Genomic DNA, 26,579 nt, shown 5'->3' on the forward strand with positions numbered 1-26,579 from the left:
GAAGGTTGGTGGGGTGTCAGTCAGCTGTTTAATTATCGGGTGAGATAATCTCTAAAACGAACTCGAACTTGATCGCAAAACTCTCTTCGTTCTTCTCATGTACTCAAGAAAAATGAGGAGAAAATCTAGACATTAATGAAAAAATTGGAACGTTTAGCCACCCTGCTCAAAACTCATTCTATCCATTTTAGTGTGGTGGCTTTCGCTTTGTCTGTTTATACATGCATGCTTAAGTGCATACTCACCCACTTCCCGTTTCCTGCACATCCCCGCTGAATGTGAAGTCATAGGACAGCGCAAATTGCCCCCTGCAAACCCCGCAGTCGCTGCAAACACCCCACCCACCTTCTCAGCTGTGGTCGTTAGCGGGGCACCACTCAGCGCATTGTTCCTTGAAGGATTTGGGTTCGTTTAAGCTGCTTGAGCTGGATCAGAGTCCTACCACACAACACCTTCAGTCCTAAACTACCCAGATCTGGAGTTGTCAAAATGGCCAGCCGCGGAGGTCAACAACAAGGAGAGGCAGGTTAGTTCCGCCCAACATTTTCATTCCATTTCCACCCCCAAACCCCTGCCTGAAGACACCAAAACACTTGTTCGCCTTGGCCAAAAGCTACCCCACCATGCCACCCATGAAGCACACTGCCGCTCTTGAGCCATCTCAACATCTTATCGACCAGAACACTAACACGCCCCAGTCGATCTCGGCACCCTCAGTGCCCAACAGCTGAGCGCCGTCAAGAAGCAGCTCGATGGCGAAGTTGAGCATCTCTCGAGCTCGTATGGCCAGCTTGCCGCTGCCCAAGCCAAGTTCAAGGAGTGCCTGCGGGTAGTCAAGTCCGGGTCATCATCATTTGACAGTGCGTGCTCCCCGTGTGTTTTATGACGGACCTTAACCGCTGGTCAAGCCGTCATACTAACCAACCAACCCACATCATCAGAAGAGAAGTCCATCCTTGTCCCGCTCACCAACTCCCTCTACGTCAAGGGCCGGCTCGCCGATCCCGACCGGGTGCTCGTCGACGTGGGGACAGGCTTCTACGTGGAAAAGGTACCGTTCAACCATCCCCATTCACGTCAACCCTCCCCATCGTCCCCTTGCCCCTCTCTCCCTCTAGCCCATCCAACAACCCATCCCAAAGCCCCCGCCCATACCGCACCAGGCCCCCAACCAGTCAACCAGCCAACAAGCAACCCACGCACACCCTCCGTCACACCCTCCACCACACGCACACCCTCCACAGCCAACGCTAACCCCCCAACAGACCACAGAATCCGCCTCCGAGTTCTACGACGCCAAAGTCAAGGAACTAGCCGGCAACATCCAAGGCCTAGAGGGCATCGTGCAGGCCAAGACCAACAACCTGCGCGTTGTCGAAGAAGGTTTGCTTCCCCTCCCTCATTTCCTCCTGTCATCCCCTCCGCCCCCCTCCCTCCCCTACCACATCCAGAACCGCCATCAACAACTTCATTTATATCCTTCCCCCTCTCGTCACCTACCCTCAGCCCCGCCACCATTATTACAACGCACCGCTACGACGTACTGACACCAACTTTACATAGTCCTGCGGCAAAAGGTTTTGGCACAAGGAGGGCCAGGTGCGGCCGGACAGGCATCCTCATGACACCATCGGCCATATGGTAAATAGGCCTAGTTCGAGTAAACCGCGATTCAAATATCGAGTAATGATCGCCGTCTGGCCGAGTGAAGCCCGAATGCAATGCCATCCTGCTTCGTGTCACCATATTATGCACTGAGTATGGGTTTTAAGTGTTTTCTTATCATGCGGGCCAACAGGCACCTCTGGTAATACATAACATCCCAACAAATCCGGTCCGCCATCATCCGCCCATTCGCGACCTCAGATGCCCATCTGTCCATGGCAAAAACATCGGGTTGAACTCCGTCCTCAAGCAAAAGTAGTCGTGATAAGAAGGGAGACAGAAGACAAAGAAAGAATACAAGTACATCCCACCCTCGCCGCCCTTACCAACACACCGGCATCACCGGCGCTTTTAAGCGCTGTCGAGCGCTTTACGGATCCAGCCAACCCATGCGAGTAGGTGATCCATGTGATCCGTCGCCATGCCGCCAGGAGCCTCGTCATCGAGCTCGTGCTTCAGGAACTGCTCGGCGAAGGTGTCGTCCCACGGACGGGGAAGAGACACGCCAGCACGCATGTCTTGGTCCCAGGCATCGGCGAAAAGTACCACGTTTGCCGTCGTTACCATGGGCCCCGCATTCTGGCCAGGCTTCCCGGACTGCCACTCGTGAAACAAGTTGATGTCCAGCGTATATTTCCAGCCGAGGGTGTACTGCAAGGTCGTCTTGCCGTATACATGACCGATGTGGTTGTTGACAAGAAAGTGATCTTTGATATGGAGGTTGGGAAAGCCTCTACCCAACGATCCTTCCTTGAACACGACGTTATCTCCTAGGGTCTTGGTGCTGAAGGGTGCGGCCGGCGGGGCAACCTGCTCTGCGGCGCTCTTCTGGATATCAAATCCCCAATCATGAATACTGAACTCAATGTTAGTAAGTGTCGGCATTGGGGTGGCGAGGGGTGGCTCGGCTTACCTCTCTGGGCACACGGTGATAACCTCCGTCGCCCGGTGCTGCTTCTCGAGTTGGTGAGTCGTCAATGAGCCAAAGGTATACCGCTTTCCTTGTTTGGCGTTCCGAGTCCTGTCTTGCTGACCTGCCACCAGTTCGATGGCCGTCTCGACGCTGAGGTTCTTGGTTTCCAGGATAATGGAGTGAGACGCCTTCGGCTCAACATCCCCGCCATCAGGACCCTCGAGGTAACTCCTCACAAACTCGGGCAGCTCCATGTTGGACGTGGAAAGCCGGCCAATGAGCGCCTCGGCAGCGGCTTCGCTGACTCTGATGATACGTCAGTCAATTGGTGTTGGATGGTCAAAGGATGCGAACTTACGTGTTGAGCATCTTCGAGGTGCCCCTCGTCCCGGCGCTGCGAAGCAAAGCTCCCAACTCGGCAAAGTCGTACTCCACTTTGTCCTTCTTCCACTGGTGAAGGAGGAGAGTACCAAATTGTACTTTCATGCGCATGCCGTTGGGGTCATGACGCAGCATCTGGGTCGTTTTGTCCAGGGTCGTAGCCAGGTCGCCCTTGTACTTGGCCATCTTTGTCGCGAAGGCGGCCGCGTCGATGCCTTCGGGGTTGTTCGTCTTCGCGGCGGCGATGTACCGACCAATGGTACCCTCCTTTATTAGAAGGATGGCCCGGAGATCACCTCCATGGTTCGGAGGGTTGACCAGTAGCCGGGCACGCCACAACTCCTCGGCCGACCGGTGGAGGAGCTGGACCCGGAGGAGAGCGATGATCTCCCGAGCTTTCGCTCGGTTAATCGCTTGGACAATGACGGTGACGGCACCGTCGACTTCCTCAACCTCAATCATAGCCTCATGATCTCTCGCAATGCGAGAGACCATCGCCATGACGTCGGTGTCCGAGTTGTGGACATCCTTGAAACCGCGCCCTGGCGCGGGCCATGCCACCACAACCTGCGAATGTTGGTCAGTCATTTCAATTGTGAGATTAGCAGGATCAACATGACTTACAGTGACGTTGAGCTTCGCCGCCGGTCTCTTGTTGACCTGGTCGGCCCCCGAGGTGAAGATCTTCCTCCGCGCGGCTTGCTCCATTATCGTTCTCGGGTCGAGGGCCCGATTCTGGTGCGACGATCGATTTCCCCGTCGCGGGGGGGCGAGGGAACCGGGCGCCGACACCGGAATTGGACGATCGCTATAAAGAGGGTTAGTGAGGGGAATGTTCGATGAGGGAGGGGCGATGAATGATGAGCGATGAAAATAGGCGATGGGTGGTGGGTGATGAGCGTTGAGCAATGGGCAGGAAACAAGGCAAGGCGAGCCAACAGAAAAAGAAAAGCTTACCCCGAGGAGGCGAGAGAAGTTGCGCCGCTCTGCGAAATGCTGAAGAAAAGAAAGAAAAGAAAAGTCAACCATCCAATCGAGAATAAAGCAGGTAGACCTGTTCGAGAAGCTGGGTCTCGAAACAAACCAAGGAACTGGTCCTTGGAAAGTTGAGGAAAAGAAGAAATCCAATCGAGGAAAAGGGCGAGGAAGGAGGCCTTAAATAGAAGAATTTTCGGAACGGCCCCGCTGCATCAGCTAGGCTAGGGCTTCTGCAAAAGAAAAAACAAGGCGAGCAAGGACCACGCGGGTCCATGACAGGAAGTATGTGTAATGTGCCTTCCTCGATAAGTTTTGGGCTCGGCGGTGCTGGAGGAAGGAGGGAACCTCCCATGCCGAGCAGACCCGCAATTCCCCTGAGAAAGGACCCAAACAGGGAAGGAAGTAAACAAAAACAAAGGGGCGATGTGACTGAGGTTGTGGGAGGGAACAATGAAACACAACATGAAAAACCCAAACTCAAGTGAACTTCTCTGTGAATAGGAGAAAACTTACTTGGTTAGCGGGGAGGCGGCGGGAGGAGGAGCGGCGGCAGGAGGAGGAGCGGCGGCAGGAGCAGGAGCGGCGGCGGAACTGAGGGAGGCTGCAGGACGGAGGGAGGCAGCAGGACAGAAGATGGCGGCGGTGGGGCGGAAACCGGAGGCGGGAACGGCGGCCATGGTCGGGCGGCGGCTGGCGGCATTGGCCCGGGTGGTGGGAGGGGCGACAGCGGTGGGAGTGGTGGTGGTGGTGGTGGTGTTGTCGGGGGCACCCCGGGTCCCGGTCATGGTGCTGCTGACGTGGGTTAGTCAAAAAACCTCCAAAGAAATTGAGGGAGCCAAGAGCCAGAAGTATTCTGAGAGTGGAAATAAATCTGACACCAGAAAAGAAAGGCCATCAACAAAACCCATGGCTTACGGAGAAGCGAAGGGCTTCTAAAAGAAAGAAGGCGAGTCCAGCTTCCAGAGGCCAAGCATGTAGCAAACATGAGAAAATGCTTAAGAAGGCAGCCACGTCCGGGTAACTGGCTGGTCAAGGAAACCGCATCTGCCACTCTACCCCAGCAGACCGACAAGATCAAAAAACAAGACAGAAACAGGAAATAAACATGCTGGGGTCAGAATGACATAAAAAGTTTTGAAAGAAAACAGTGAAGGTCGGAAGCCGGAGTGAAGAATAAACGCGAAATTAAGAGAGACATACCCAAACGCGGTCGGGTTCTGGCCCGATGAGGGCCCCGCGGTCGCTGCTCCTCTGGCGGGCTGCGACCCGCCGCGAAACTCCTTGCTCGGCCAGGCACTGGGCATCTTGATATTTTTAAAGTTTCTATCGTATCGTTAGTGATGATGGAGATCAATGCCGTTGCCTTCACGGCGGCGATGAGGGAGTACTTACGAGGCTTGCTGGTCGGTCGGGCTGGTCGGTTGTTGGTTTGAGAGAAAGGAAATCAGAATTTGAACTGGAAGGAATTATTTATCACTGCGGGATCTCGGAAGGGAAGAATGATCGGGCCGGAGATGGTGATGGTTCAGATGGAGATCAAGGTGGAAGGTGCAAACACGGAGCCGTGCATGAAATGGAATCTGTGAGTGGCGGCACTGTCTCCTGCCTGAACTATCTCTTCTCCTGGAGATGACAAAGCCCAATGTTATACAAACCAAGAAGTGATATTCGTGCTAACACAAGTTGTAGGCCGGAGGGGACAACTGTGAAAGTGATAAACATTGAGCATCATTGTAGTGATCCCGCAAATAATCTAGCCAGTGTATGGAGCTCAAGTTGGCTTAGACACTGCCTACAAGTAGCATCAGAGAGAAAAGGGATATATCACAAGGGTAAGTAAGGTCAAAGGTAAATCACAATTTGGACCGGTTGCTCATGGATATGTTCAGGGAGAAACTAGAGCAAAGTCTTGCCATGGCTTCCCAACTTCTTTTCCAAGATGATGAAGGGCATGAGCTAACCTTCTTGGATTTGTTTAGGCGTTATTTCGCCTGGAGCCAGGCTCTCAGATTTTTAACCTGACACCTCACCACTGAGTAGAGAGATGAATATTTTTGTATTTGCAGCCACAGGAAGAGCACAAATCTTGTTAATTTGGACGGACAGGATCCAAGATGGTCAGCGGTTGGCCCTTTTCACAAATCTATCCTCGTTGGTTCCTGAGCTCTCCATTGGAATTATTTTGCTTCTGTCTCCTTTGGCCTCTTTCATGTACCTTTGACTAATTGATGCTCAAGCATGGGTTGAAACTTGATGTATTTATGAGTTAAATGCCACTGTAATAACCACACTGCTGCTCTCAAATTCCCTACCCCCTTTTCCTGTGTTTACTTTGATCGAGGGTTAGGGTACAGAGATGCTACTTCAGGAAGTCTGCAGTAAATTGCCGCGACATCTTACCAAACAATAGAACGTATGGCTTCTTCAGAAATAACTGATGAGATAGTTCCCGTGTAAAATCAAGCACAGATTCAGTGTTGTGACCATTAAAATCCCCTTGATGTTTTAGGTCTTGGCATTCACAAGCACTGTGGCTCCAGTTTTGTGGTTGCCGGGCGGCGAGGGACAGCGGAAGCAGGGATCTTAATTGACTTTGACGCGACAAATTGGGCGAGACGCGTCGTCGCGCAACAGCAACTCGGATGCCATCCATCACTCTGCGCACTGGAACAAGACGTAATGTTATCCGGATTTCTGCCAACTAAATAACATAGTCCTCTTACACTCTCGTTTTACAAACCAAAATGGCCAGCCTTACTGGGCGCTCACGCTCGAAACGTCCTCTGCCAGGAGTAGCTAGGGAAGATTCCGACGACGAGTTGGGGACCGATGACCTCCCCTGGGAATGGATTTACGAGGAAGTGGTGGATGACGAACCCGCCGAAGAGACCGGTAGAAAACGGAAACGGACCGCAGTACACGAACCCCAGATCATTGGCGCCCGCATGGGCAGTTTTGAGTGCTATCTGGGGGATACGGTGCTGCTGAAAGCTGAAGGCTCTAACGAAGCCTGGGTCGGCATAATATGCGAATTCCAGACCGACGAGGAGGGCGAGAAGGCAGCATACTTCATGTGGTTTTCGTCCGCCCAGGAGATCCGCAACCCCAAAAAGAAGAGGACCGACTTTCTTGAGGTGCGTAGCCGTCCCTCCGACCGCAAGCATTGGTCTTTTGGCTAACAGGCTGACGCTGCATCTATAGAATGAGCTGTACATTACCCCTGCCTTCGATGTCAACTCGCTGGCCACTCTCAACGGCAAAGCCCATATCCTCTCCGAAGCCGCATTCATGGCCAAGTACCCGACTGGCAAGGTCCCGCGCAAGTCGAGCGAGTTTGGCAAAGTATTTATCTGCCGCAGGGGATGCAACACACGGACGGGCACCTATACAGACGAGTTCGTATGGGAGGATATTTATCGTGGGCGGGAAGATATGGAGACGCTGCAGGACATGGTCTTGAAGAACACCAAAGCCACCCGGAAGCGAAGACAAACGAAGGAGGAACCGACCGACAAGGATTACAAGCACGATGCAGCGGACGGCGAGGAGGGTGACTATGCCCCGGGGACGCCGCGCACCCCAAAGAGAGCCCGGACCCGCGACGCTGTCACGCCCAGCAGCAAGCGCAAACCCGGCAGCAAACCCGCGACTCCCTCTTCACACCGACGCATCCTCGTCAAAAAGCACCTTGAGTTTACCCCCCTCGCAACCCGCGTCCTCTCCCCGCACCACATCCACGCTTCCCCCTACCAGCTGGCCCGCACCCAACTCCACGTCGCGTCGGTCCCGACCAGCCTCCCCTGCCGCGAAGCGGAGTTCAGTCTCGTTTATTCGCATCTCGAAGCGGCCATCACCGACGGCTCCGGCACCTGCATCTACATCTCGGGGACGCCAGGCACGGGGAAAACGGCAACAGTGCGCGAGGTAGTCAGCCACTTGGACGCGGCGGTGCGGGCAGACGAGCTCGACGACTTCATCTTCGTAGAGATCAACGGCATGAAGATCACCGACCCGCACCAATCATACTCCCTCCTCTGGGAGGCACTCAAGGGCCAGCGGGTCAGCCCGGCGCAAGCGCTGGACCTGCTGGAGCGCGAGTTCAGCCACCCGTCGCCGCGGCGCGTGCCGTGCGTGGTGCTGATGGACGAGCTCGACCAGCTGGTCACCAAGAACCAGGGCGTCATGTACAACTTCTTCAACTGGCCCGGCCTGCGCCACAGCCGCCTGATCGTCCTGGCCGTCGCCAACACCATGGACCTGCCCGAGCGCACCCTCAGCAACAAGATCAGCTCGCGCCTGGGGCTGACCCGCATCACCTTTCCAGGGTACAACCACGAGCAGCTGATGCGCATCGTGCAGAGCCGCCTGGAGGGCGTGCCAGGGGACATCGTGGACGGGGACGCGGTGCAGTTTGCGGCACGCAAGGTGGCGGCCGTGAGCGGCGACGCCCGGCGGGCGTTGGACATCTGCCGGCGGGCGGTTGAGCTGGCCGAGGCGGATGCGAAAGCGAGAGAGGAGAGCGGCGATGGCGATACCGGGGCGCCAGACACGCCGAGCAAGAAGGCGGGCCGCAAGGCCAAGGCCGAGGAGACGCCCGCCAAGAAGAAAAGAGCCGCGGCCGCTGCCGGGCGCGTCACCATCGAGACGGTCCGCCGCGCTATCAGCGAGGCCACCAGCAACCCGCTGCAGCAGTACCTGCGCTCGCTGCCCTTCGCGTCGCGGCTGCTGCTGGCGGCGCTGCTGATGCGCACGCAGCGCACGGGCCTGGCCGAGAGCACCTTCGGGGACGTGCTCGAGGAGATGCAGCGCACGCTCAAGCTGGCCGGGGAGAGCCGGCCGCTGATGTTGTTGGACCGGAAGGCGGCCGAGATTACCAGCGCTAACGCCGGCGGGGCAAACTCGGGGCTGATGATGACCGGGCCGATCCGCGCTAAAAACAGCTCCCAGCTGGTGCGGCCCGCTGGGCTCAGCGCTGCTGCGGTGGACCTCACGGGGGCGGGCATCATCAACTTGGAGGCGCACAAGGCTGAGCGACCGAGTAAGATGCGTCTTGCGGTTGGTGACGAAGAGGTCAGGCTGGCGTTTCGGGATGACCCGGAGATCAAAGGGCTTGGGGTGATGTTGTAGTTGTAGTAGAGAAAGATACCCATATTATATACCGTTAGACCAGGATAGGGAACATCAGGCCAGGATAGAAAACATCAGGTTCATTCTATCTATTGTATCGCTCTCCCTTTGCTTTCCCTTTGCCCGTGCAGATGCGGCAATAGATATATATGTGTACAAGCATTCAACATTACTGCCTAACCCCTTTCTTCCGCTTAAAACTTCCTTCTCGATAATGTCGGCTTCCACTCGAGGGGATGTGATTGTGGCGTGGCAGTCGCATCCTCTTTCCAGATTTTGACTATCGATTGTTAGCTTCCAATCCACACAAACCGCACATGTATTGGCGGAAAACTCACTCGTCTTATCCGCCTCGCCGCATATCAACCTCGAACCAGAATTATCAAAAATGGAGCTCATCAGCCCGGACTCGGCATCCAGCGAACCAGGCTGCGCCGTGGTATCCAGCGCCTGGAACCGGTGGCCGGACTTCCAATCCCAGAAGCTCATGGACCCGTTATCGCCGCCCGAGAAAAAGACGTTGTGGTCGTTGACCGACATGGTGTTGATAATGGCGTTGTGGCCCTCAAAGTTCTGCATGAAGGCGCCCTCGGGGCACTTCCACTGCTTGATGGTTCCCGTGCTGCCACTGGCGAAGGTGAACTCGGACGGGTGGGTGGCCAGCGCGCGCACGCCCTTCTTGTGGTGGGTCAGGACCCCCATCGTCTTGCCCGCCGCCAGGTCCCACATGCGCACCGTCGAGTCCAGGCTGCCCGTGATGACCTGCGGGTCGGCCTCCTGGCAGACGAGGTCCGCCACCGTGCCCGTGTGGCCCGACAGCACGTGCACGTTGCTGCGCGTGCGCATGTCCCACACGCGCGCCGCGCCGTCGCGCCCGCCCGTCACGAGCACGTCGATGGTGGGGTGGAGTTTGAGGGCGTACACGCCTGAGAGGTGGCCGTGGTAGTGGCGGATCTGTGGGTTGGGTCGCGGTTAGTATATCAAACGTCCAATAACCCGAATAGTTGCAATGGGAGTTTACTCACCACCTTGTTCGTCTCCAAGTCCCAGCACTTCACCATCTTATCCTCACCGCACGAAAACAAATAAGGGTGCCTCGGCGACACGGCCAACCCGCGCACCGTTGAAATATGCCCCGTCAGCGTCAGCCGCAACCGGCCCGACGCCAAATCCCAAATCTTGATCGTACGGTCCCCAGCACCTGACGCAAACCACTGGTTGTTCGGTTCCACCGCCAGCGCCCGGACCCAGCCCAGATGGCCGCTGATGACGCGCTGCAGTTTCCATGGCGCGTGCCAGTCCGGTCGCGGCTGCGTCAACATGCTATCGGGCCGCCTGCTGAGAGACATGTTCTGTGGTTCGTTACGTTGTTGGGTCTTTGCGCCGGTGCCGGCGCCGGTGGGTTTGTTGCGGGAGAGGACCAGAGCGCTGGAACCGACGCCCCCTGGTCCGCCGGCCGTCTTGCTTGCTGGTATTCCCTCTATCAACTTTTGCGCGTGCTCTTCTGACTTGGACGGTGGCTCCTCGGCAGCTTTGGTCTTTCTCTTGCGCGGGCCGGCGGTGGGCAGCTTTTTGGCGACGTATTCGGGGAGGGTTTGGACATCGCTGTATTCGGCGTGGAGGCGGAGGGAGAGGGATGATTTCGTGATGTCGGGGTCTTCGGATTCCAGGCCGGGATCCAGCTTTATGCGCTTACGGGCAGATGGATCTGAGCTTGTGTTGGCGTAGATGGACTTGGTCTTGCGAGCGTTGTCGCGGATTAGGGCCTCGAGCCTTGAGACATCGGCGCCATTGGCGGCTACTTCTGCTGCCATGGCGGTGGTGGTTGCGAGTATATCTCTCGGGTTTTCGGGTTTTCGCTGTGATGATGTGGGAGTTGCTTCTTAATTTCAGTAACAACTTTGCTGGCTCATTTGTTCGTCGCGTTCGATGGTTGATGATGGCGTCTGGCTCCACTTGCTGCAGCGCATCTTTGGAACGAACTTCTTGAACGCCCCAAATAAATTTCAATGTGTGGCTGAAGCTCAAGCCACACACCCACAGTAAGCTTCCAGACCCAGACCCGCACAGTGCCGGGGTATGAAGAAACCCTGTTGGGCGATCAGATCCCAGCATGCTTCAGTGAGGGTGGAAGGCATCACTTACACGCTCGGATCACTTTCATCCAAGCTGCACTATTCAAAGGGCACTTCCGGAACATTCAAAATTGTGCTTTTATCGCCTTCTTTTCTTCTCTCTCCCAGCCTTCTTTTCACCCATCACTTTCACGTTCTACATCAAGAACCAAAAATGGAAGACACGACCGAGTCAAAGTACGCCATCCATGCGGCAGCCCGGGAAGGAAGGAGTGAGTATTTCTGATGACCCGTGAATGCCAAAATGTATTATTTGTAACATATTTATTAACTTTATTTAGTTGCGGCCGTTGAGTCGCTCCTCCAAGTGTGTCCCCGTCCATCTTCTTGGGGCCTCACCCGCTCGAATTTCTAGCCACTGACCCAGTCACCCAGGCCAACCCGAAGCTTGCGCAGCTCAAAGACGATGATGGCAGGCTCCCGATTCACTGGGCAGTATCATACAACCACCCAGAGATTGTCAGCTTGTTGATCGGCCAAAAGGGGTTTGATCCAGATGCCGAGGTAGCTTTTTCAGTCAAAGGCAGTAGCAGATTCACAGGATCGTGGCTGATTAATAACAGGATGACAGCGGCTGGACACCCCTCATGATCGCCGCCAGTGTTAAGGACGCCGACAAGGTGGCTGACATTCTTCTCGCCCGGGGTGCAGATGTCAACCAGACAAGTAAGACATCGACTTTTCCATCCTCGTTCATTCACTAATAATAATTCCCAGATAACAACGGCCAAGTACACACACCCCCCCTCCCCAAACCCAACCACCAGATCCAGCACCCACTTCCCTTCCAACCCATTCCCCCCCTTCCAACCTCCCCTCACCACTAACTCCAACCGCTCCCCCCGCCCCCAACAGACATCGCTCCACTTCATCGCCTCCAAAACCAACCTCGACCTCGCCCGCAAGCTGCTCGAGGGCGGCGGCGCGCAGGCGGCCTCGACGCGCGTGCGCGACAAGCGCGGCCAGTACCCGCTCCACCGCGCCGCCGCCGTCGGCTCGGTGCCCATGCTCAACCTCCTGATCAAGCACCGCAGCCCCATCAACGCCACCGACTCGGCCGGCCAGACCGCCCTGCACCATGCGATTGCCGAGGGCCATGGTATGTTTGGACTTCTGAACAGACTTCTTTCCTTCCTTGCTTGTGTTTGAGTTGGGTGATGTGTGTTGTGTTGGAAAGGGGACAGTGCTGACGAGAGATGTGATAGGGGATGCTGCCCTCGCGTTGTTGAAGGCGGGTGCTGAGGCCGGTAAAAAGGATGTGGATGGGTTTACGCCGTTGGAGTTGGCACCGGCGAAGGACGTACGTTACTCTCTTCTCCCCTCCCTCTCAAAACAGGGCGAGCATTTGGGGATGGTCGTTGGTACTAATGTGAAACCAGATCCGGGAATACATCTTACGGAAGGCCGAGGAGGAGGGGATTGAGTTGTAAGAGATACTGTTGAAAGCCGAGGGGGATAGGAGTGAAGGGGGCTTTTGACGGGTGACATTTCGGCAGCGCAATGCGCAGTTCGGGCTCGATTCTGGTCCAGTTCACGGATGGCAGGCAGCTAACCAGGATAGAGAGGAACAGGGAATAGCACAACCGGCTCCTGCTTGATGGTATCTCCTAGTCCCGCTACATTCATTCCCCATGCAAAAAGTCGTGATCCATCCATGAACGCTCCGCCAAAAAACCAAAAGCCGAATCTCAAGCCAGCGCTTTCATTTAATAGTCCTCTCCACCAAATCCCGATACATAGCCTTCACATCCTCCACATCCGCCCTCAACTCCTCCACCAACTCGCTCTTCTCCCCCAACAACTCCAACGTCGTCTCATACCGCTCCTTCATCACCGCCACCTCCCCCTCCAACACCTCCACCCTCTTCCCCGCCGCCCGGCCCCCCTCCGCCTCGCGCATCAGCGCCACCAACTCAGCGCGTGCATCGTCCCGCTGCCGCGAGATGCGCGCCAGCTCCTCGCGCCCCGCCACCTTCTCGCTCTCCAGCCGCCGGATCGCCGCGCTCATGCGCTCCACCAGCTGCACCGACGGGCCCGCGGCGACGGTGGACACCGAGACCATGTCCTGCAGCACCTGCTGCGGCGACGCCGACCGCTCGCCGTTGTGTCCGTGGCCGTGGAGGTGGCGGCCGCGGCTGGCGCGGCTGGTGGACGCGCCGCCCTCGAAGGCGTCCTCGCCGCGCTGTACTTCCATCATGTCAAGTGGGTGTTGGTGTTGGTGGGGGGCGGAGAGGGAGGGGGCGGGGGCTTCCGAGGTGGGGCTGAAGACGCCGAGTGGGCTGAAGACGCCGTTGCTGCCGCCGCCGCTCGGGTTGGAGTTGATGGTGGGCCGGCTGGGCGGGTGTTGGGCCGAGGGGCGGCGGGAGAAGGGCATGCGCGGCTCGGCGAGGGCGCCACCGCCGCCGCCGGCATCGCTGGTGCCGGGGGTCTTGCGGCCCTTGCTGGCGAGCGTCGTGATACCGAGGAAGTCGGTGCTGAAGGTCCGCTGGGGGTTGGTCAGCTGTGGTGAGGCCGGTCGGCTGTCCGGCTTGAGGAACGAGCCGCCCGGGAGGCCCTCGAGCCAGGACCGAGGGCGTTCCGGGACGTCGCGCAGCTGGCGTTCTTCCTTTTCGGCTTCCCAAGCTTGTTTTTGCTTTTCGAACTCGGCTCTCGTGTTGGCGAGTGCCGACTCGGCTTCTTCGGCCCGTTTCTTGAGTGAGTCGAGCTGGCTTTGGTAGGACTTGACGTCTTCCTGGATGGTGGGAATCTTGGTCTTAGCCTCGTCCAGTTCCTCTTCCTGGCGCCTTGCGCGAACAGCCTGCAGGGAGTTAGCACTTCTGTCAACGGCTATAAAGAGCAACTTTACTCACTGCTTCCCTCGCTTTCCTCCGCATATCCGACTCCCTTTGCAGCGCCTCGTCCCGTTCTTTCTCCAGTCCCGTAATCCGCGCCAGCAGCGTTGTCTCAATGCCCTGCCAGTTCTCGCTCGCGATCGAGTACTGTGTCTGTAGCGTCTCGACCTGCCGAAGCAACTTGGCTTGCGAGTCCCCGGCGACACCTGACGACGCCTCTTCGGCCCGCGTGCGCATGGCCTCGAGCTTGCCCTCCATCACCTGCATCTCGGCCTTGAGTTCGAGTTCCAACACCCGCGCCCGCTCACTAGCCCTCTCGGCCTTCTCGCGCAACTCGGTAGCTTGCGCCTTGCCGCGGTCGGCGACGAGGGTTTTCTCAACTTTAAGCGCGGCGACTTCCTCCTCCAGGTCTGCTATCCGCCGCTTGTCCTGTTCCCGGGCTTGTTCGTTCGCCTTGATAGTCATAGCGTCCGCCTGCTCGTTGGCTTTTTGAAGCCGGGAACGAAGCTCGGCGATGGTGCTGTCCTTGGAGCGGATTTCTGGTCGCAGTGTGCTAACCTCCTTTTGTGTCTGGTCAAGTCGCCTCTGCAGATCCTCGTGCGCCTTCTCCAGCTCCTGGGTGCGACGTACTCGGCTTCGCAGGTCCTCGATTTCCTTGTCGGATTTGGCCCTGGCTATCCTGGCGGTCTCCAGCTCCTTCTCGTTCTTGGCCGCGTCCATCCGCAGCTTCTTCACAAGTGCGCGGTGCTTGTGGTCGGTGCTCGCCAAATTCTTGCCTTCTTCCATCAGCTGTACAATCTGCTGATCCTTTTCGGCCAGCTTCTTTTCAGCACTCCCCGCGGGTGCGGCCAAGACTGCCTTCCTTGCCACGTCTGTAGCTTCCTTCGCAAGAAACTGAAGCTTGGCTTCCAGGGCATCTATCCGCTCGACATATTCGTGGATCTCCTGTTGATGCTGTAGTTGTGCGTCGTCGGCCTTGTCTCCATTTTCCCTTTGCTCCTCGTCGCCGGCGTCGTCGCCGGCGTCGTCGGAGCCTGTCTTCGCACCATCTTGCGGTTCCGGATCTGGGGGTACGATGATGGGAATAGTGGTTGGGCTCGATGTTATCGAAGGTTGTATGTCTGCCGAATTCCTTGCGCCATTGGCCTCATCCCCCGACTCCCGAGCCCTTGATCCGCCATCGACCGAATCATCCCTCTCCGCTTTTTTGGGTGAACCAGCGTCTAGAGAGTTCCTTGGAATATCTTGCGAACCGCGCGGGGAGGGGGTCTCCTTGGCAAACTCGTTCAAAGTCGGGCTCGAGCGGTCCACGCTGTCGGTCGAGTTGCGGGCCGGTACATCGAGGCTCTGGCGCGGACTCCCCTGGGAGGATATTGAGTTTCGAGCCGCTGCTTTGGCGGCCATGGCCCTCGCGAGTCTCTCCTGGAGGCGATCATTCGTGCGGGTGGAGGAAGCAGCTCTCGAAGGACCTACAAGCAAGCCGGGCCGTCAGAAACACGACATTCAGCATTCTGGTTCCCGAGATAACATACCGGGACTCTGCTTAGCTGGCGACACGGGAGTCGCCGGTTTTGTCTCCTGTTGCGCTGCGCCGTTCTCGTCCTCGGCGAGAATGTTGTCAAGGCGGGCCTCGACTCCGGCGACGGCCTGGGAAAGAAAGGAGCCCCATCGAGCCGACATTGTTCAACGACAAAGCTTTGCGTATGGCAGGCGATCGGGATGTTGTGACCATCAAGTGGAAGTTTGGGAAAATGATCGATCGGGTTACATCTGATCCATCTGAGCGGCTCGAGATCGTGCGTGGCTATTGCGTGGCAGACGGTTCGGTTCGCTCGTTGACTTCGTTCCGTTTCTTCGTATCGTTACAGGCGTTATTTCGTTATGTTAAAGAGAGATTGCGTCGTCAGAGTTAAGAGGGTACAGGTCCGAGGGGTTGTTGCTGACTTGAGTTGGAAATTATCCCAATGTCAAGCTCTTGGCGTCGACAATTCAAAGCCAAGCCTCGTATGCTTCGCGACAGGCAACCGTTTGGCGGGTGCACAGCCGAACGGCCACGCTCAATGTGGGGCCGATATTTCGGAGCTTGGCGCAATTATTCGAGCAGCATCGTGGCCCCCACCATAAGCAGGAGTTCACCACCGAGGTCAAGAGAGGGCAATTGGAAAGTCAAATACAACGAGCCCACAACGTCGTCCGAATGCCTGCGCATTGAATCGACCAAGCTGCCCACGCAACCTTGTCCACCATCCATATCGTTGTTTTTTCCAGAATCCAGAGGCCCTGGGTGTTCCTCCACCGAGTGCCCTTGATGGTTTTCTAAACACGTTCAATGGGGTTGAGGTTCGGGCTATACCTAAGGAGGCTGTGGTGTCTCTGAACCTAGATGACCCGGTGGGGCGGCTTTCCAGCCCCTCCTCCGTCTTTCACAACGTGTGCACCCCATTTACGGCTGTTAGACGAGGAGCCCTAGTGTCGTAGCATCTGTGTCATGACGGAACGACACAAGAAATAAAGGTAAACCAGAAAAAAATGGAAAGGGAAAGGGGAAGGGGCAGGGAAAAGAAAATGGGAATGGAAAGGGAATAGGAAAAAGGGAAAGGAAAAGGAAAACGGAAAGAAACAGCATGAGATATTTAAGGTATCTTGATAACTTTAGAAAAAGCTCCCCTAATTGGCTGACGCCCACAGTTACGGCTCACTGGTGATGGATCGCTCGTTAGATGGCCTTCTCGATATGCCGAAGGGGGGGGTTTGTACGTATGGACAAGCCCAGCGCATTTGCTAGTGTTGCTATTCCTATTAATGTTACCACTGTTCTTGATGAGTGTGCTGTTACTGTTGTTATTACTGATATTGCTGGTATAATGAGGTTGCTGATTATTTTTCAAGTAGTACTAGATTGAAAGGCGAGGGGCTACTATCCAAAGGCGAAGCTCCGGGGTTCCGTCCGATGCCTTCGTCATTGAAGACATTGAACGGTTGTTAGTGCGACAATTAGTGTCTTCCAGTTCAAAATGTCGTCACGACCAGGGAGCTAGGCAGGCCGTTCGAACAATAATGACATCAGACAAGTCTATAATATACGGGATGGTCCGGCTTTTTTCCTCACCCTCCTCGCCCTCAACTTCCCACCCCAGATCTTCACAGCTCCCCATTCTCACGTCCCTTCATTACCAAAATTATCACCAAAACCTGTCTATCACACCATGCCTTCAATATCACTTGGGAATTGGGGTGGATTGCCGAGAGAAATCCGTCTTCTCATCCTAAAAGCCCTAATGCAGGACGGCTGCAAATTAAGTCACCTTGCCACGGTGTCGAGAGAATGGCAAATTGATCTCGAGCGCCACAACTTCGCCCGAATCAAACTGACCACATCGCGCATCGGCGATTTCAGTTCCATGGTTCATCGCAACCGGGTCCTCGTTCGCTATATCTGGTTTTGCTTGGAACTCGACGACTACGACTGCACCACGTGCGCGCCTTGCCGCCAAGCGCTCACAGACGATGAAATTGACAAGGCCCTCGCTATCAGCGATACAGATCACTGTCCTATCACCGCGTCGTTCCAGAAACTGTTGTCGATTCTCAGTACATGGGAGCCCAGGGGCGATTTGATACTCGATATCAGTATTTACTCGCTTAGCGACTCGGACCATTGGTTCAAATATCTGACATTTATGCCCGATACACCCTCAGCAGAAATACCAACCGGTGGTGGTATGGAGCCCATAACACTAAGAGAAGCCTATCATGATATTCAACATGGCTGGTATGCTGGTGTTCGACGCCTGGCTCCGCCTGTAGAGGCAATTGAGAAGGTATTTTTTGAAGTTATGGAGGTGGAACCATTCGATAGCGCAGAGCAGGAGTCCCAATGGTGGGAGCAGCTTCCGTCAGTCCCGGTGGTAACTGGCTTGCTTTTCCGGCAACAGAGCCGGCGGAGATGGAAACCGCCGGCGCTTGCTCGTTTGTTTGCTCGTTTCCCCAGGCTTCAGGAAGTCCACTACGAGCCCTGGAGGGAATGGGACAGGATGCAGATCCCTACGGATAAGTGTTAGTTTTACTGCGTACTACCTGCCCGGGTTGTTTTGCCCGGTCTAGATAATACGTACTTTATTGCTAACAATTTGTTTCCGTTACCTAGACTTCGAATATTTTTTCGACTCTCTCCAACGTTTCAACAGCCACATCAAGAGGCTTACGGTTTTCGAGAACTTCAATCAGCAATACCCAGCTTACATGCAGTTATACCAGTCTGGGGTTGAGTTGAGGGGATGCGTCAGTTTTCGCAACCCAGCCCCGGCTGTTAGCCGGATGGCCGCACTCGCCAGCCTCAAGCTTGAGCATCTCGCAGCATCCTTCATCGTGGATGCTGGGCGTTTCTTCGAAATCGAACCTGCTTGGGCGTGGCCAAACCTAACCTCGCTTGTTCTTACTTCAAAATCACTTTTGCCCGACGAGGACCCGGCCAAAATTGAAGCCGTGCTTCAGGCAGCGGCGGCAGCGGCCATGAAAATGCCACGACTGGAAACAATGGAGATCTGGAATGGGAGGCGGGGGGTGGCGGCGCTCTTCCAGTATCAGGCGCTTTGCCGTCAAGAGCAAGCTAGGATTGTTTGGAGAGCCACATGGAGATTGGCACTGGAACGATGCGCAATCCAGGCTTGGGAAGCTGTCATGCATCAGTATGCCGGCCGGAAACTTGATTTGGTTCAGGAACAGCTGGATGGAGCGGTCGTCAAGTCTCACGGTGATGCAATTCACATGTTGAGGCTTTCACACCCAGTCATTCGACCCATCTCGTTATGGCAAATTCAGAGGGAGCAAGAAGCTCTGGAGGGAGTGCCTATTGTCGGGGACAGTTATGATTACGAACCGCGGACTTCTCCACGGATATAGTTAATTAGCCTCACACAGCTCTATCACGCGAGCTAGGCCCTTTTTAACATGATCGCATCTGTTGGCGTCTGGAGAAGCTCGGCGACCAACTTGGCCCCGGGACAACGCGGCTTTTTGTACTATCCGACTTGCAACAGGAATTCAAAGGTGGAAGTTTTGCTTGATTTCTTCGATCTTTCTTCCTCTTGATATTTTTCTCTTTTTAATCTCCTACTTACCTAGGTAGGTATCTCATAGATTCGTCGCTGGGTTATTCTCAACTTCTACTTCTCATTTTCTTTGGAAATAAAGGAAAGGCGGACACAATATGTCGTTGTTTGGGTTAAATTTATAAAATAAATGTTTTCAAGAAATCGAAACCAGGTAAAGGCGCTTTTTCTTTGCCGCCACAGCAGTCGTTTCCATCCTGCCGGGTCGTCCGGGTCGTCCGGGCGGTCCGGCCGGCTTTATGCTTTAGTACATACCTAAGCAACCCACTTGCATGCATTTATCAAATGAGGTGCATTAGAAGGCATAAGTTTTTGGACCTGGCAGAGTAGGTAATCAGTTTATGACGCGCTTGAGCAGACAAAGGCTTTTTATAGGCAAATATTTCGGGTATCCGACGTGCGCATCATTCGACAGCTTTTATCGAGTCAATTCTTGCAACACAGTTTTCATCATTTCAGCGCTATTTTATATACGCCACCACTGCATCCGAAGCTCCCGTGTCTTTTGCGATAAAAGGACCGCACACATCACTGCCACCCGGACCGGCGTATATCCCTCCCGACACTTATTTCTCCCTGCATCGGACCTAAACACGAAACAGTCCCGTCTCGTAAACCCTCTGCCGTCCCTTTCTTGGCTACACACGGCACGGGCTGCATCCCATAGGCCGCCCGGACCAGACCGCCAAGCATGTCACTGGCATCCGCGCTCCAGCTGCCCTACAGGGAAGCCCGTGATGGCTTCTGGGGGGAGCAGACATCCACCCTGAATTGGTGCGAAGAGGTACGGTTTTTGACACCCACAGTTGCTTGCATGCACGCTGCGTAGTGTAAAAAGACAGCCACAAAACAACAACAAGGACACCCCAGCTCACACCGCCTCCAGGACTATAACATTAGCTTCTACTGCGCCGAGGTCGTCAACACGCTCACCAACCTGGTCTTCATGTGGCTCGGGATCAAGGGCCTGCGGAATGTGCTCGCCTACGCTCACTCAAAGGTTTTTGCTCTGGTCTTCCTCGGTTACATCGTAGTCGGCCTGGGGTCCATGGCCTTCCACACCACCTTGAAATGTGCGTTCTCCCCCCTGCCGTGCCAGCTACATAGTTTGTCCTTAGGTTGTCGTTGCTCTTGTTATTGCCATTGCCGTTGTTGTACTTGTGCTTTTGTGTCTCGTTTCTCCAACCTCCGTGAAACAGACCCCCGTTGTCTGACACACTTTTTCTTATCTTGCAGATGAGATGCAGCTCGCCGATGAGCTGCCCATGATATACACGGTGTGCATCATGGGCTTTGCCACGTTCTCGTACAGGCGGCCGGCGAAGGTGCAGGTCCTGATCGCGGCAGGACTGGTTGGGCTGGCCGTTTTTATCACGGTTTGGATTACCTGCTACTTGTATTCTTTTAGGTTCCGGCTGTGCTGATACACCCTTGTTTAGGTCTACTATCTCGTCGCCAAAGACCCGGTCTTCCACCAGGTTGCCTACGGCCTCCTCACTGCGTCCACCATCTTCCGTGGCTTCTACGTCATGGAAAAACACCTGCGGCCGAAGCTGAGCCAACGAAAACCGGCCGAGTGCGGGCGCTACATGCGCGGCATGTACACGCTGGCGCTGACTGGTTTGTACCACCCCCTTCCGGTAGCCCTGGTGTTTCGTTAAAGTACCACTAACGCACGACCTGCTGGCAAGGCATCTTCATGTTCTTGGCCGGTTTCTTTCTCTGGAACATGGATAATATCTTCTGCCACCACCTGACCGCCACCAAGAAGCAAATACTGCTTCCGTGGTCGGTGGTACTGGAGGGCCATGGATGGTGGCATATCCTGACCGGTTTAGGTAAGTTTCCCTGTTTCCCCCTTGACAGTACGGTACCTATGACTCAAGAATGACGCTGACGTGGAAGCAGGCGGTATGTGAGACCTGAAAACACTGACTTGGGCGCGAGATGCTGACTCTTGATGTAGCCTATCACATGATCATCTGGAGGGTATGGCTGAACCGGTGTCTGGACGGCAGCGAAACGGAGTTCATGTTGGACTGGGTGCCTTTGCGGTCTGTCCCACAGGTCGTGCCCAGGCCCGGCGCCTTTGTGAATGGCAACGGCCAGCGCAAGACCCAGTAACCCGGTTTTGTTGCCTGCTGCTGAGACAGCCACAGCCCGGTTTGGATACAGTCGGGCATCAAAGTGGTGATACCATACGCTGTGTCAGTGTTTTAGATGAGTAAAATCCCGTAGAGAATAGACTTGGATCATTGGGTAGGTATCGGGTTGAGTTTGATGTTGGTTAATGCGAACTTTGGGCCAATATCGCGCTTTGGAGTTAAGCCCTGCCACCTAGTCAGTCAGTTCAGGTTGATATAATCTAGAATTTACTATATTCATATTCTGGTTAGTTGCTCTTGAAGTGTTGGGCGGGTAGTGTTTTAAATCAGCGTTGAGTACTTGGTGTTCTGACAGTGCGCATTAGGATATTTCGCACCGTAACGTCCAGGCCCATCTAAATTTCGAGCAGACAACAACCGCTCCGTTAAGGCGGCGAACACAGCATCGCCAGATCCGCACCACACACATCACAAGTGACAACTCCCGCTTTCTGCGTCACTACCCACCGAATCCGAGTTTGAGCTCAGCCTCATTTCAAGTGGCCATCCGTTAACATGTCGATATCCAACGAGGCTTTGCAGAAGGTGAGTGGAACTCTGGAAGTCGGGCATCAACCCCTCATCGCGGCTCGTGGATGAATGGTAGCACATGTCACATTTGATGCTGACCGACGCAACAGCTGGTGAGGGAGATCGAGTCGCAGGCTGCGGCTGCCCAGCAGCAGATCAGCCTGGTGCGCACCCAGACCGCGAGCAAACAGCGCGAGATGCGCCTAGCCCAGTTGACGCGCAGCGAGATCGCAGCCCTGCCGTCCGATACAGCCGTCTATGAGGGTGTTGGGAAGATGTACGTTTCGCCCCCACTCCCCGCGTTGTGTGAGTCCGGCGGGTTGACCATTCCTTGGGCTTGATCATCTAGGTTCGTCGCTATACCCGTCCCGACTTTGCAGGACAAGTTGGGCTCGCTGATTAAGGGGATCGAGACCGAGGTGGACTCACTGGGCAAGCGGCTGCATTACTTGGAGACGACGGCCAAGAACAGCCAGGATCATATCGAAAAGATGCTGAGGGGCGCCGGGCAGCAGTGATGGATGTTCTGGGTCGAGCTCGGCATGGGTTTACATAATGGGCGGCTTGGGTGACGGGTTGGGGTTACAGGGCTCCAAAGCGAAGGCATGGCGTGGCCCGGCGCGTGCCGGAGGGGTGAATAGGTTGGGATGCAGACTCTGTAATCCCTTTAGAGGTTGTAGCCCGCTCGGGTACCGCGGGATGGGGCGGTAAATAACTCCATCTTGGTCTCCCTTATCTCGCCATAGGAATTAAAATGGGTGGTTTGGGTTGCAGGAGACTGAACATCACATTCCTAAGCCTGAACCGCCAATTTTGAGCTTTCAACACCAAACTGTAACCACACTGTGCTACACAGGGCAGTAGGTCTCACCCATGGACCCACTTAATGGCGAGGGCAGGAGGGGCAGAAACTGTGACGCTGCGGGGTCTGGACGCATCTCGCTGCCAAGATAAGTTTCAGACAAGCGCCGTTTCCTCCTGCAGTCGGTTCATCAGCTGGCTTTGGCCAGTGACTCCAACGACAGGCACGCTTTATCGTTCCCGAGTGGTCGCAGTCAGGATCCCCAAATAACATGACACAAGCTAGCTGAGCGCATGTATGACGCACTGCATTTGTTCAGATGGGATTGGTGAGTATTACGGGCTATGACGGGAACGCAGCCTCGCGGACATCCCGCCGCTTGTCGTGGCTGCCCAATGGAGCCCCAGCCGATCAGCATACCAACCCCCAACCATCCAAGGCCCGCGCCAACCCTGCTCGCTATCTCCATTGCAGATGCCAAGACGCCCCTCGCAGCCCCTCACCTAGCCCTATGCGCCCTCCCGATTCTGGATGGCGATTCCCTCACGAACATGGACAATGCGTTCGCAGAGGAGACGGAAGACAGCAGCGCTTCCCCCGCCCCACTCGGCCCGGAATGTAGGCGCCAGAGAGAAGACAGAGTCTGAGAGTGGAACAATGGTGGTTTGTTATCCTTCCCCTTCCCGAGGGACACAATGGCGCGGTTTCCTTGCACAAAGCTGAGCCGGGTTAACTAGGACTTTTCGGAAGTCGGTCCACGGCAGGGAAGTGGCAAATGGAGAGCGGAATTCGTGCTGCTGGGGGGTTGCGCAACTTTGGCAACTGCTCTCTGCAATCTCACTAGCCTCCACTCTTTTGCTCAGCCGCTGACCGGCACTGGCCGCGTTGGCAACTCTGCCGCTGACCTGCACCTTCCTCCACCCCAGGCCCCGGGAGAATCTGTAGTCCCCCTCCTTCCGCCCACCCTGGTCGGGTGCGGTCATGGGCCAACCAACAACGGCCACCGTGGGAGAAATGCGTGCTCCCACCCTCTCCAGAAAAGGGACAGTACTCGTCTCGGGCTGGTTCCGTGTGGCACACGACCGCCAGGCTGCCATCATGCGTTGGTTCCCAATACCTTTCGCCCAGCAAGGGACATGGCGCTCCCCCCCATGTCCCGCACTGTACGGGCTCGAGGGAGCTCTTCCCCCCCTCCTGATTTGTTGTGTGTCCGCGGCTCATGCAGCCCTCATGCCTCAGTAGCCGGGGGTGGGCATCGTGCTCGAGTCTTCCCTGCTTCCCTGACCGCTGCAGCACCGAATAAGTGGTGGGTCACACCCCCGCTCGGCTGGGGGCTGACAATCCTCCTGACCCCTCTGCCACCGAAGACATCTTCCCTCTGTTCTCAATTCTGCTTCTGAAATCTCCTCCTTCTCACACAAACAAGTTGGGGAAATCGCGTTGAGCGACTCGAGATTCTCCGCCCGGCTCTCGTCTAACTTTGGGAGGAGCGTCGCATCTCATCCAGGCCCCCCAAGCGGATACGTTTACAAAGATAAGCTGAGCGTGGCCTAGCCTCGTCGTCTCCAACATGTCGAGCTATAGCGACGATTCGAGTCACTCGACCGAGATCAGAATACGGCGCGATCACCACCACCACCGCGATCCGTCACCCTTCCGCCGGGGCCCTCCTCCCGGCCCGCCCCCACCTCACCGCGGCCCAGCCCCGCACTTTATCCAAACCGTGACTCGAGATGTACGGGACCACCGGCCTACAGGCTACTATCACGCGCCCGGCTCTCGCCGACCGGACGAGCGTATGACCATTGTTCATACCCGCTCCCGATCGAGAGAGCGCAGATCCCCACCGGTCCGTACTGGGCCGATGCCCGTGCCGCCGCCCCAGCCGCCCACAGCTCCCCCCCAGGTGATCATCAACCAGCCATTTGTTGATCGTCGCCGGGCCGAGCGAGACCGGAGTTCGGATTCTTCCTCAGACGACTCATCCCGTGGCTCCTCCCGGCGTCATCGGCGGCGCCACAGGCACCACCGGTCACACAGCCATGTCCGCAGCCGGTCGTCCAGCACCCACAGCAACATCGAGGACGCCAGGAATCAGTGGAAGCTGCAGAGCGCAAATGAGCAGCTCGCCCTCCTCCGGCTCGAGGCCCAAAAGAGGGACGAGCAGCGCCAGATGGAGCGGTACTCCAGAGAGCAGGCCGAGCTCGCGCAGTCGCGCGCCGATCTGGAGATGCGGCAACGGAGGGAGGAAGACGAGCTCCGCCATGACCGCTACCGCGACGAGTACGAACTGGAGCACCTCAAGCGCGAGATCGCCCGCATCCGGCGCCAGGAGGAGGACCTGAAGGCCGAGCACGCCCGCGAGGAGCAAGCCAAGTTCGTCAAGGACAGCGACGAGCTGGCGCGGTACAAGCGCGATCAGGAGGAGGCCAGGCGCGCAAAGCAGGCCGAGGCTGAGACCGAGTACCAGAAGCAAAAGGCTGAGCTAGAGCGCCGGATACGCGACGAAGAAGCGGCCAAGCGCGATAAGGCGATCAAGGAGGAGACCAAGGCCAAGGCGGCGCTCGCCGAGCTGGAGCGCATCCATGCGGAGCGGGAGCGCAAGGAGAAAGAAGAGCGGATCCGGCGTGAAATTGAGCTCAAGAAGCTCGAAGAGGAGAAGAAGGCCGCCGAGGAGGCTAGGCGCAAGGAGAAGGCGGCCGAAGAGGCCATTGCCGTGTATAAAGCCAAGGAGCTGGAGCGCCTCCAGAAAGAGAAGGAGGAGAAGGAGGCACGCGACAAGGAGCTGCAGCGCATCATCCAGGAGCGTCTGATCAACTCGGGACTTGACGAGAAGGAGATCGAGGCCGTCATGAAGAACGAGAAGATCAAGCGGGAGGATAAGGAGAAGAAGGAGGAGGAGGAAAAGCAGATCGCCCGCCCGACGTACACTCGCATGTCGCTCCGGTACCTCGACATCGAGACCCTCCTCCACCACAAGATCGACTTTGACATGGACCCGGTAAGTTTCATCACCCAGCCTGGGTTGGCCCGTGATACCCTGAGAAGAACCCCCACCGCTAACCTACATCCCCGTCGACAGGAACCGGGATACGTCATCATCAAGCGCTGGGTGCCCGAGTGGGAGCAGACGGTGCTGTGGGAGCACACGCGGCGGCGGCGCGGCGACGGAAAGGTCATGCTCGAGGTTGAGGACCGGCATCACCACCACCACCGCCACCACTCGTCGACCGGCTACGAGTTTGTTCGCGCAAAGTCCAAGTCACGCCACCGCAGCAAGTCGCCCGGCTTGCTCATGTACCTGGCCGGCGGCCGGCCGCGCTAAGCGGGGTTTTGTGTCTCCGCGCCGCGCTGCGTTTGTCGGTGTCGTTTTGTGATGGATACCCTTCTTCTCTGGCGAGCTTTCTAAAGGGGAGCTGTTAGCTATATCATTTCTGTTTCTTTTCTTCTTTCTTTTCTCTCTTTTGGTTACACGCACGGTGGAAAAAGGCGGGCGAGGAAGCCTGAGGTGGGGCGGGGCCCGGGGAGAGCAGACAACGCTACGCATGAGGAACGATAAGATGAGCTATGATTTGTGGTTTACGTTTGCGCGAGTCGAGATGATTTTCGTATCTATCTTTGGTTTTGTTTGGCCGTCTATTCCCACCTCCGTTCTCGCGCCATCTGGCCGTCTTTGAAAGAAGAGTGTTCCCAGCCTTGCCAGGCTTGTTTTGTTTCTGTTCCTTTTTCCGGCTCATGTTTCCGTCGAATGATACAATCCGTCCTCTAGAATGAGCCGGAGTTGGGAGATGGTGCCATAGTGGAACAGGGTGTCGTATAGTACAATATAGTACACTCTAAACCCAAAACCAATCCCACATCATCCAACCGAGCCCATAACGCCGCCGTCATGCCCACTTATGCAAACAGCCAACGCCCACCCGCCCACCATCCCATCTCATCCCTATCCCTTCCCACAACT

At 56.1% G+C, this 26,579-nt stretch overlaps 10 protein-coding genes across 10 annotated transcripts; 7 read left to right on the forward strand and 3 right to left on the reverse strand.

Moving 5' to 3' along the window:
• The first annotated feature begins 332 nt into the window (after nucleotides 1-332).
• Nucleotides 333-1,728, forward strand: F5144DRAFT_577357 (Prefoldin). The gene is made up of 5 exons (XM_066789201.1): nucleotides 333-526; nucleotides 699-860; nucleotides 942-1,051; nucleotides 1,266-1,383; nucleotides 1,564-1,728. Exons 1-5 carry the CDS (start codon nucleotides 490-492, stop codon nucleotides 1,623-1,625), a joined length of 489 nt encoding a protein of 162 aa, XP_066641345.1. The 5' UTR covers nucleotides 333-489; the 3' UTR covers nucleotides 1,626-1,728.
• Nucleotides 1,729-2,016: 288 nt separating this feature from the next.
• On the reverse strand, nucleotides 2,017-4,614 carry F5144DRAFT_621999 (uncharacterized protein; the record flags this gene model as incomplete). The annotated part of the gene is made up of 5 exons (XM_066792089.1): nucleotides 2,017-2,521; nucleotides 2,579-2,884; nucleotides 2,937-3,526; nucleotides 3,584-3,767; nucleotides 4,451-4,614. The coding sequence occupies 5 exons, from the start codon at nucleotides 4,612-4,614 to the stop codon at nucleotides 2,017-2,019; spliced, it is 1,749 nt and encodes a 582-aa protein (XP_066641346.1).
• Nucleotides 4,615-6,882: 2,268 nt separating this feature from the next.
• F5144DRAFT_493243 (P-loop containing nucleoside triphosphate hydrolase protein) lies at nucleotides 6,883-9,064 on the forward strand (the record flags this gene model as incomplete). The annotated part of the gene is made up of 2 exons (XM_066785961.1): nucleotides 6,883-7,071; nucleotides 7,139-9,064. The coding sequence occupies 2 exons, from the start codon at nucleotides 6,883-6,885 to the stop codon at nucleotides 9,062-9,064; spliced, it is 2,115 nt and encodes a 704-aa protein (XP_066641347.1).
• A 74-nt stretch (nucleotides 9,065-9,138) lies between these two features.
• On the reverse strand, nucleotides 9,139-11,024 carry F5144DRAFT_577361 (WD40-repeat-containing domain protein). The gene is made up of 3 exons (XM_066789202.1): nucleotides 10,090-11,024; nucleotides 9,403-10,018; nucleotides 9,139-9,344 (listed from the first exon to the last, which is right to left on the reverse strand). Exons 1-3 carry the CDS (start codon nucleotides 10,876-10,878, stop codon nucleotides 9,259-9,261), a joined length of 1,491 nt encoding a protein of 496 aa, XP_066641348.1. The 5' UTR covers nucleotides 10,879-11,024; the 3' UTR covers nucleotides 9,139-9,258.
• Nucleotides 11,025-11,161: 137 nt separating this feature from the next.
• F5144DRAFT_577365 (putative proteasome regulatory protein) lies at nucleotides 11,162-12,800 on the forward strand. Its single transcript, XM_066789203.1, has 8 exons — nucleotides 11,162-11,411; nucleotides 11,481-11,506; nucleotides 11,575-11,703; nucleotides 11,763-11,865; nucleotides 11,917-11,930; nucleotides 12,055-12,298; nucleotides 12,405-12,499; nucleotides 12,579-12,800. Exons 1-8 carry the CDS (start codon nucleotides 11,354-11,356, stop codon nucleotides 12,627-12,629), a joined length of 720 nt encoding a protein of 239 aa, XP_066641349.1. The 5' UTR covers nucleotides 11,162-11,353; the 3' UTR covers nucleotides 12,630-12,800.
• On the reverse strand, nucleotides 12,795-15,852 carry F5144DRAFT_289383 (TATA element modulatory factor 1 TATA binding-domain-containing protein). The gene is made up of 3 exons (XM_066783799.1): nucleotides 15,563-15,852; nucleotides 14,049-15,499; nucleotides 12,795-13,996 (listed from the first exon to the last, which is right to left on the reverse strand). The coding sequence occupies exons 1-3, from the start codon at nucleotides 15,708-15,710 to the stop codon at nucleotides 12,902-12,904; spliced, it is 2,694 nt and encodes an 897-aa protein (XP_066641350.1). The 5' UTR covers nucleotides 15,711-15,852; the 3' UTR covers nucleotides 12,795-12,901.
• Nucleotides 15,853-16,999: 1,147 nt separating this feature from the next.
• F5144DRAFT_535991 (uncharacterized protein) lies at nucleotides 17,000-18,932 on the forward strand (the record flags this gene model as incomplete). Its single annotated transcript, XM_066787047.1, has 2 exons — nucleotides 17,000-18,086; nucleotides 18,178-18,932. Exons 1-2 carry the CDS (start codon nucleotides 17,237-17,239, stop codon nucleotides 18,930-18,932), a joined length of 1,605 nt encoding a protein of 534 aa, XP_066641351.1. The 5' UTR covers nucleotides 17,000-17,236.
• A 900-nt stretch (nucleotides 18,933-19,832) lies between these two features.
• Nucleotides 19,833-22,334, forward strand: F5144DRAFT_594082 (ceramidase-domain-containing protein; the record flags this gene model as incomplete). Its single annotated transcript, XM_066790536.1, has 10 exons — nucleotides 19,833-19,925; nucleotides 20,028-20,214; nucleotides 20,378-20,517; nucleotides 20,581-20,761; nucleotides 20,833-20,979; nucleotides 21,405-21,481; nucleotides 21,657-21,785; nucleotides 21,820-21,831; nucleotides 21,927-22,093; nucleotides 22,166-22,334. 10 exons carry the CDS (start codon nucleotides 19,833-19,835, stop codon nucleotides 22,332-22,334), a joined length of 1,302 nt encoding a protein of 433 aa, XP_066641352.1.
• A 686-nt stretch (nucleotides 22,335-23,020) lies between these two features.
• F5144DRAFT_289761 (uncharacterized protein) lies at nucleotides 23,021-24,142 on the forward strand. The gene is made up of 2 exons (XM_066783801.1): nucleotides 23,021-23,281; nucleotides 23,356-24,142. Exons 1-2 carry the CDS (start codon nucleotides 23,150-23,152, stop codon nucleotides 24,016-24,018), a joined length of 795 nt encoding a protein of 264 aa, XP_066641353.1. The 5' UTR covers nucleotides 23,021-23,149; the 3' UTR covers nucleotides 24,019-24,142.
• On the forward strand, nucleotides 23,954-26,050 carry F5144DRAFT_289446 (uncharacterized protein). Its single transcript, XM_066783800.1, has 2 exons — nucleotides 23,954-25,619; nucleotides 25,701-26,050. The coding sequence occupies exons 1-2, from the start codon at nucleotides 24,189-24,191 to the stop codon at nucleotides 25,941-25,943; spliced, it is 1,674 nt and encodes a 557-aa protein (XP_066641354.1). The 5' UTR covers nucleotides 23,954-24,188; the 3' UTR covers nucleotides 25,944-26,050.
• The last annotated feature ends 529 nt before the right edge of the window (nucleotides 26,051-26,579 follow it).

Source organism: Chaetomium tenue (genome assembly GCF_020726465.1).
Source record: "Chaetomium tenue strain MPI-SDFR-AT-0079 chromosome Unknown F5144scaffold_5, whole genome shotgun sequence".
Lineage (NCBI taxonomy): Eukaryota > Fungi > Ascomycota > Sordariomycetes > Sordariales > Chaetomiaceae > Chaetomium > Chaetomium tenue.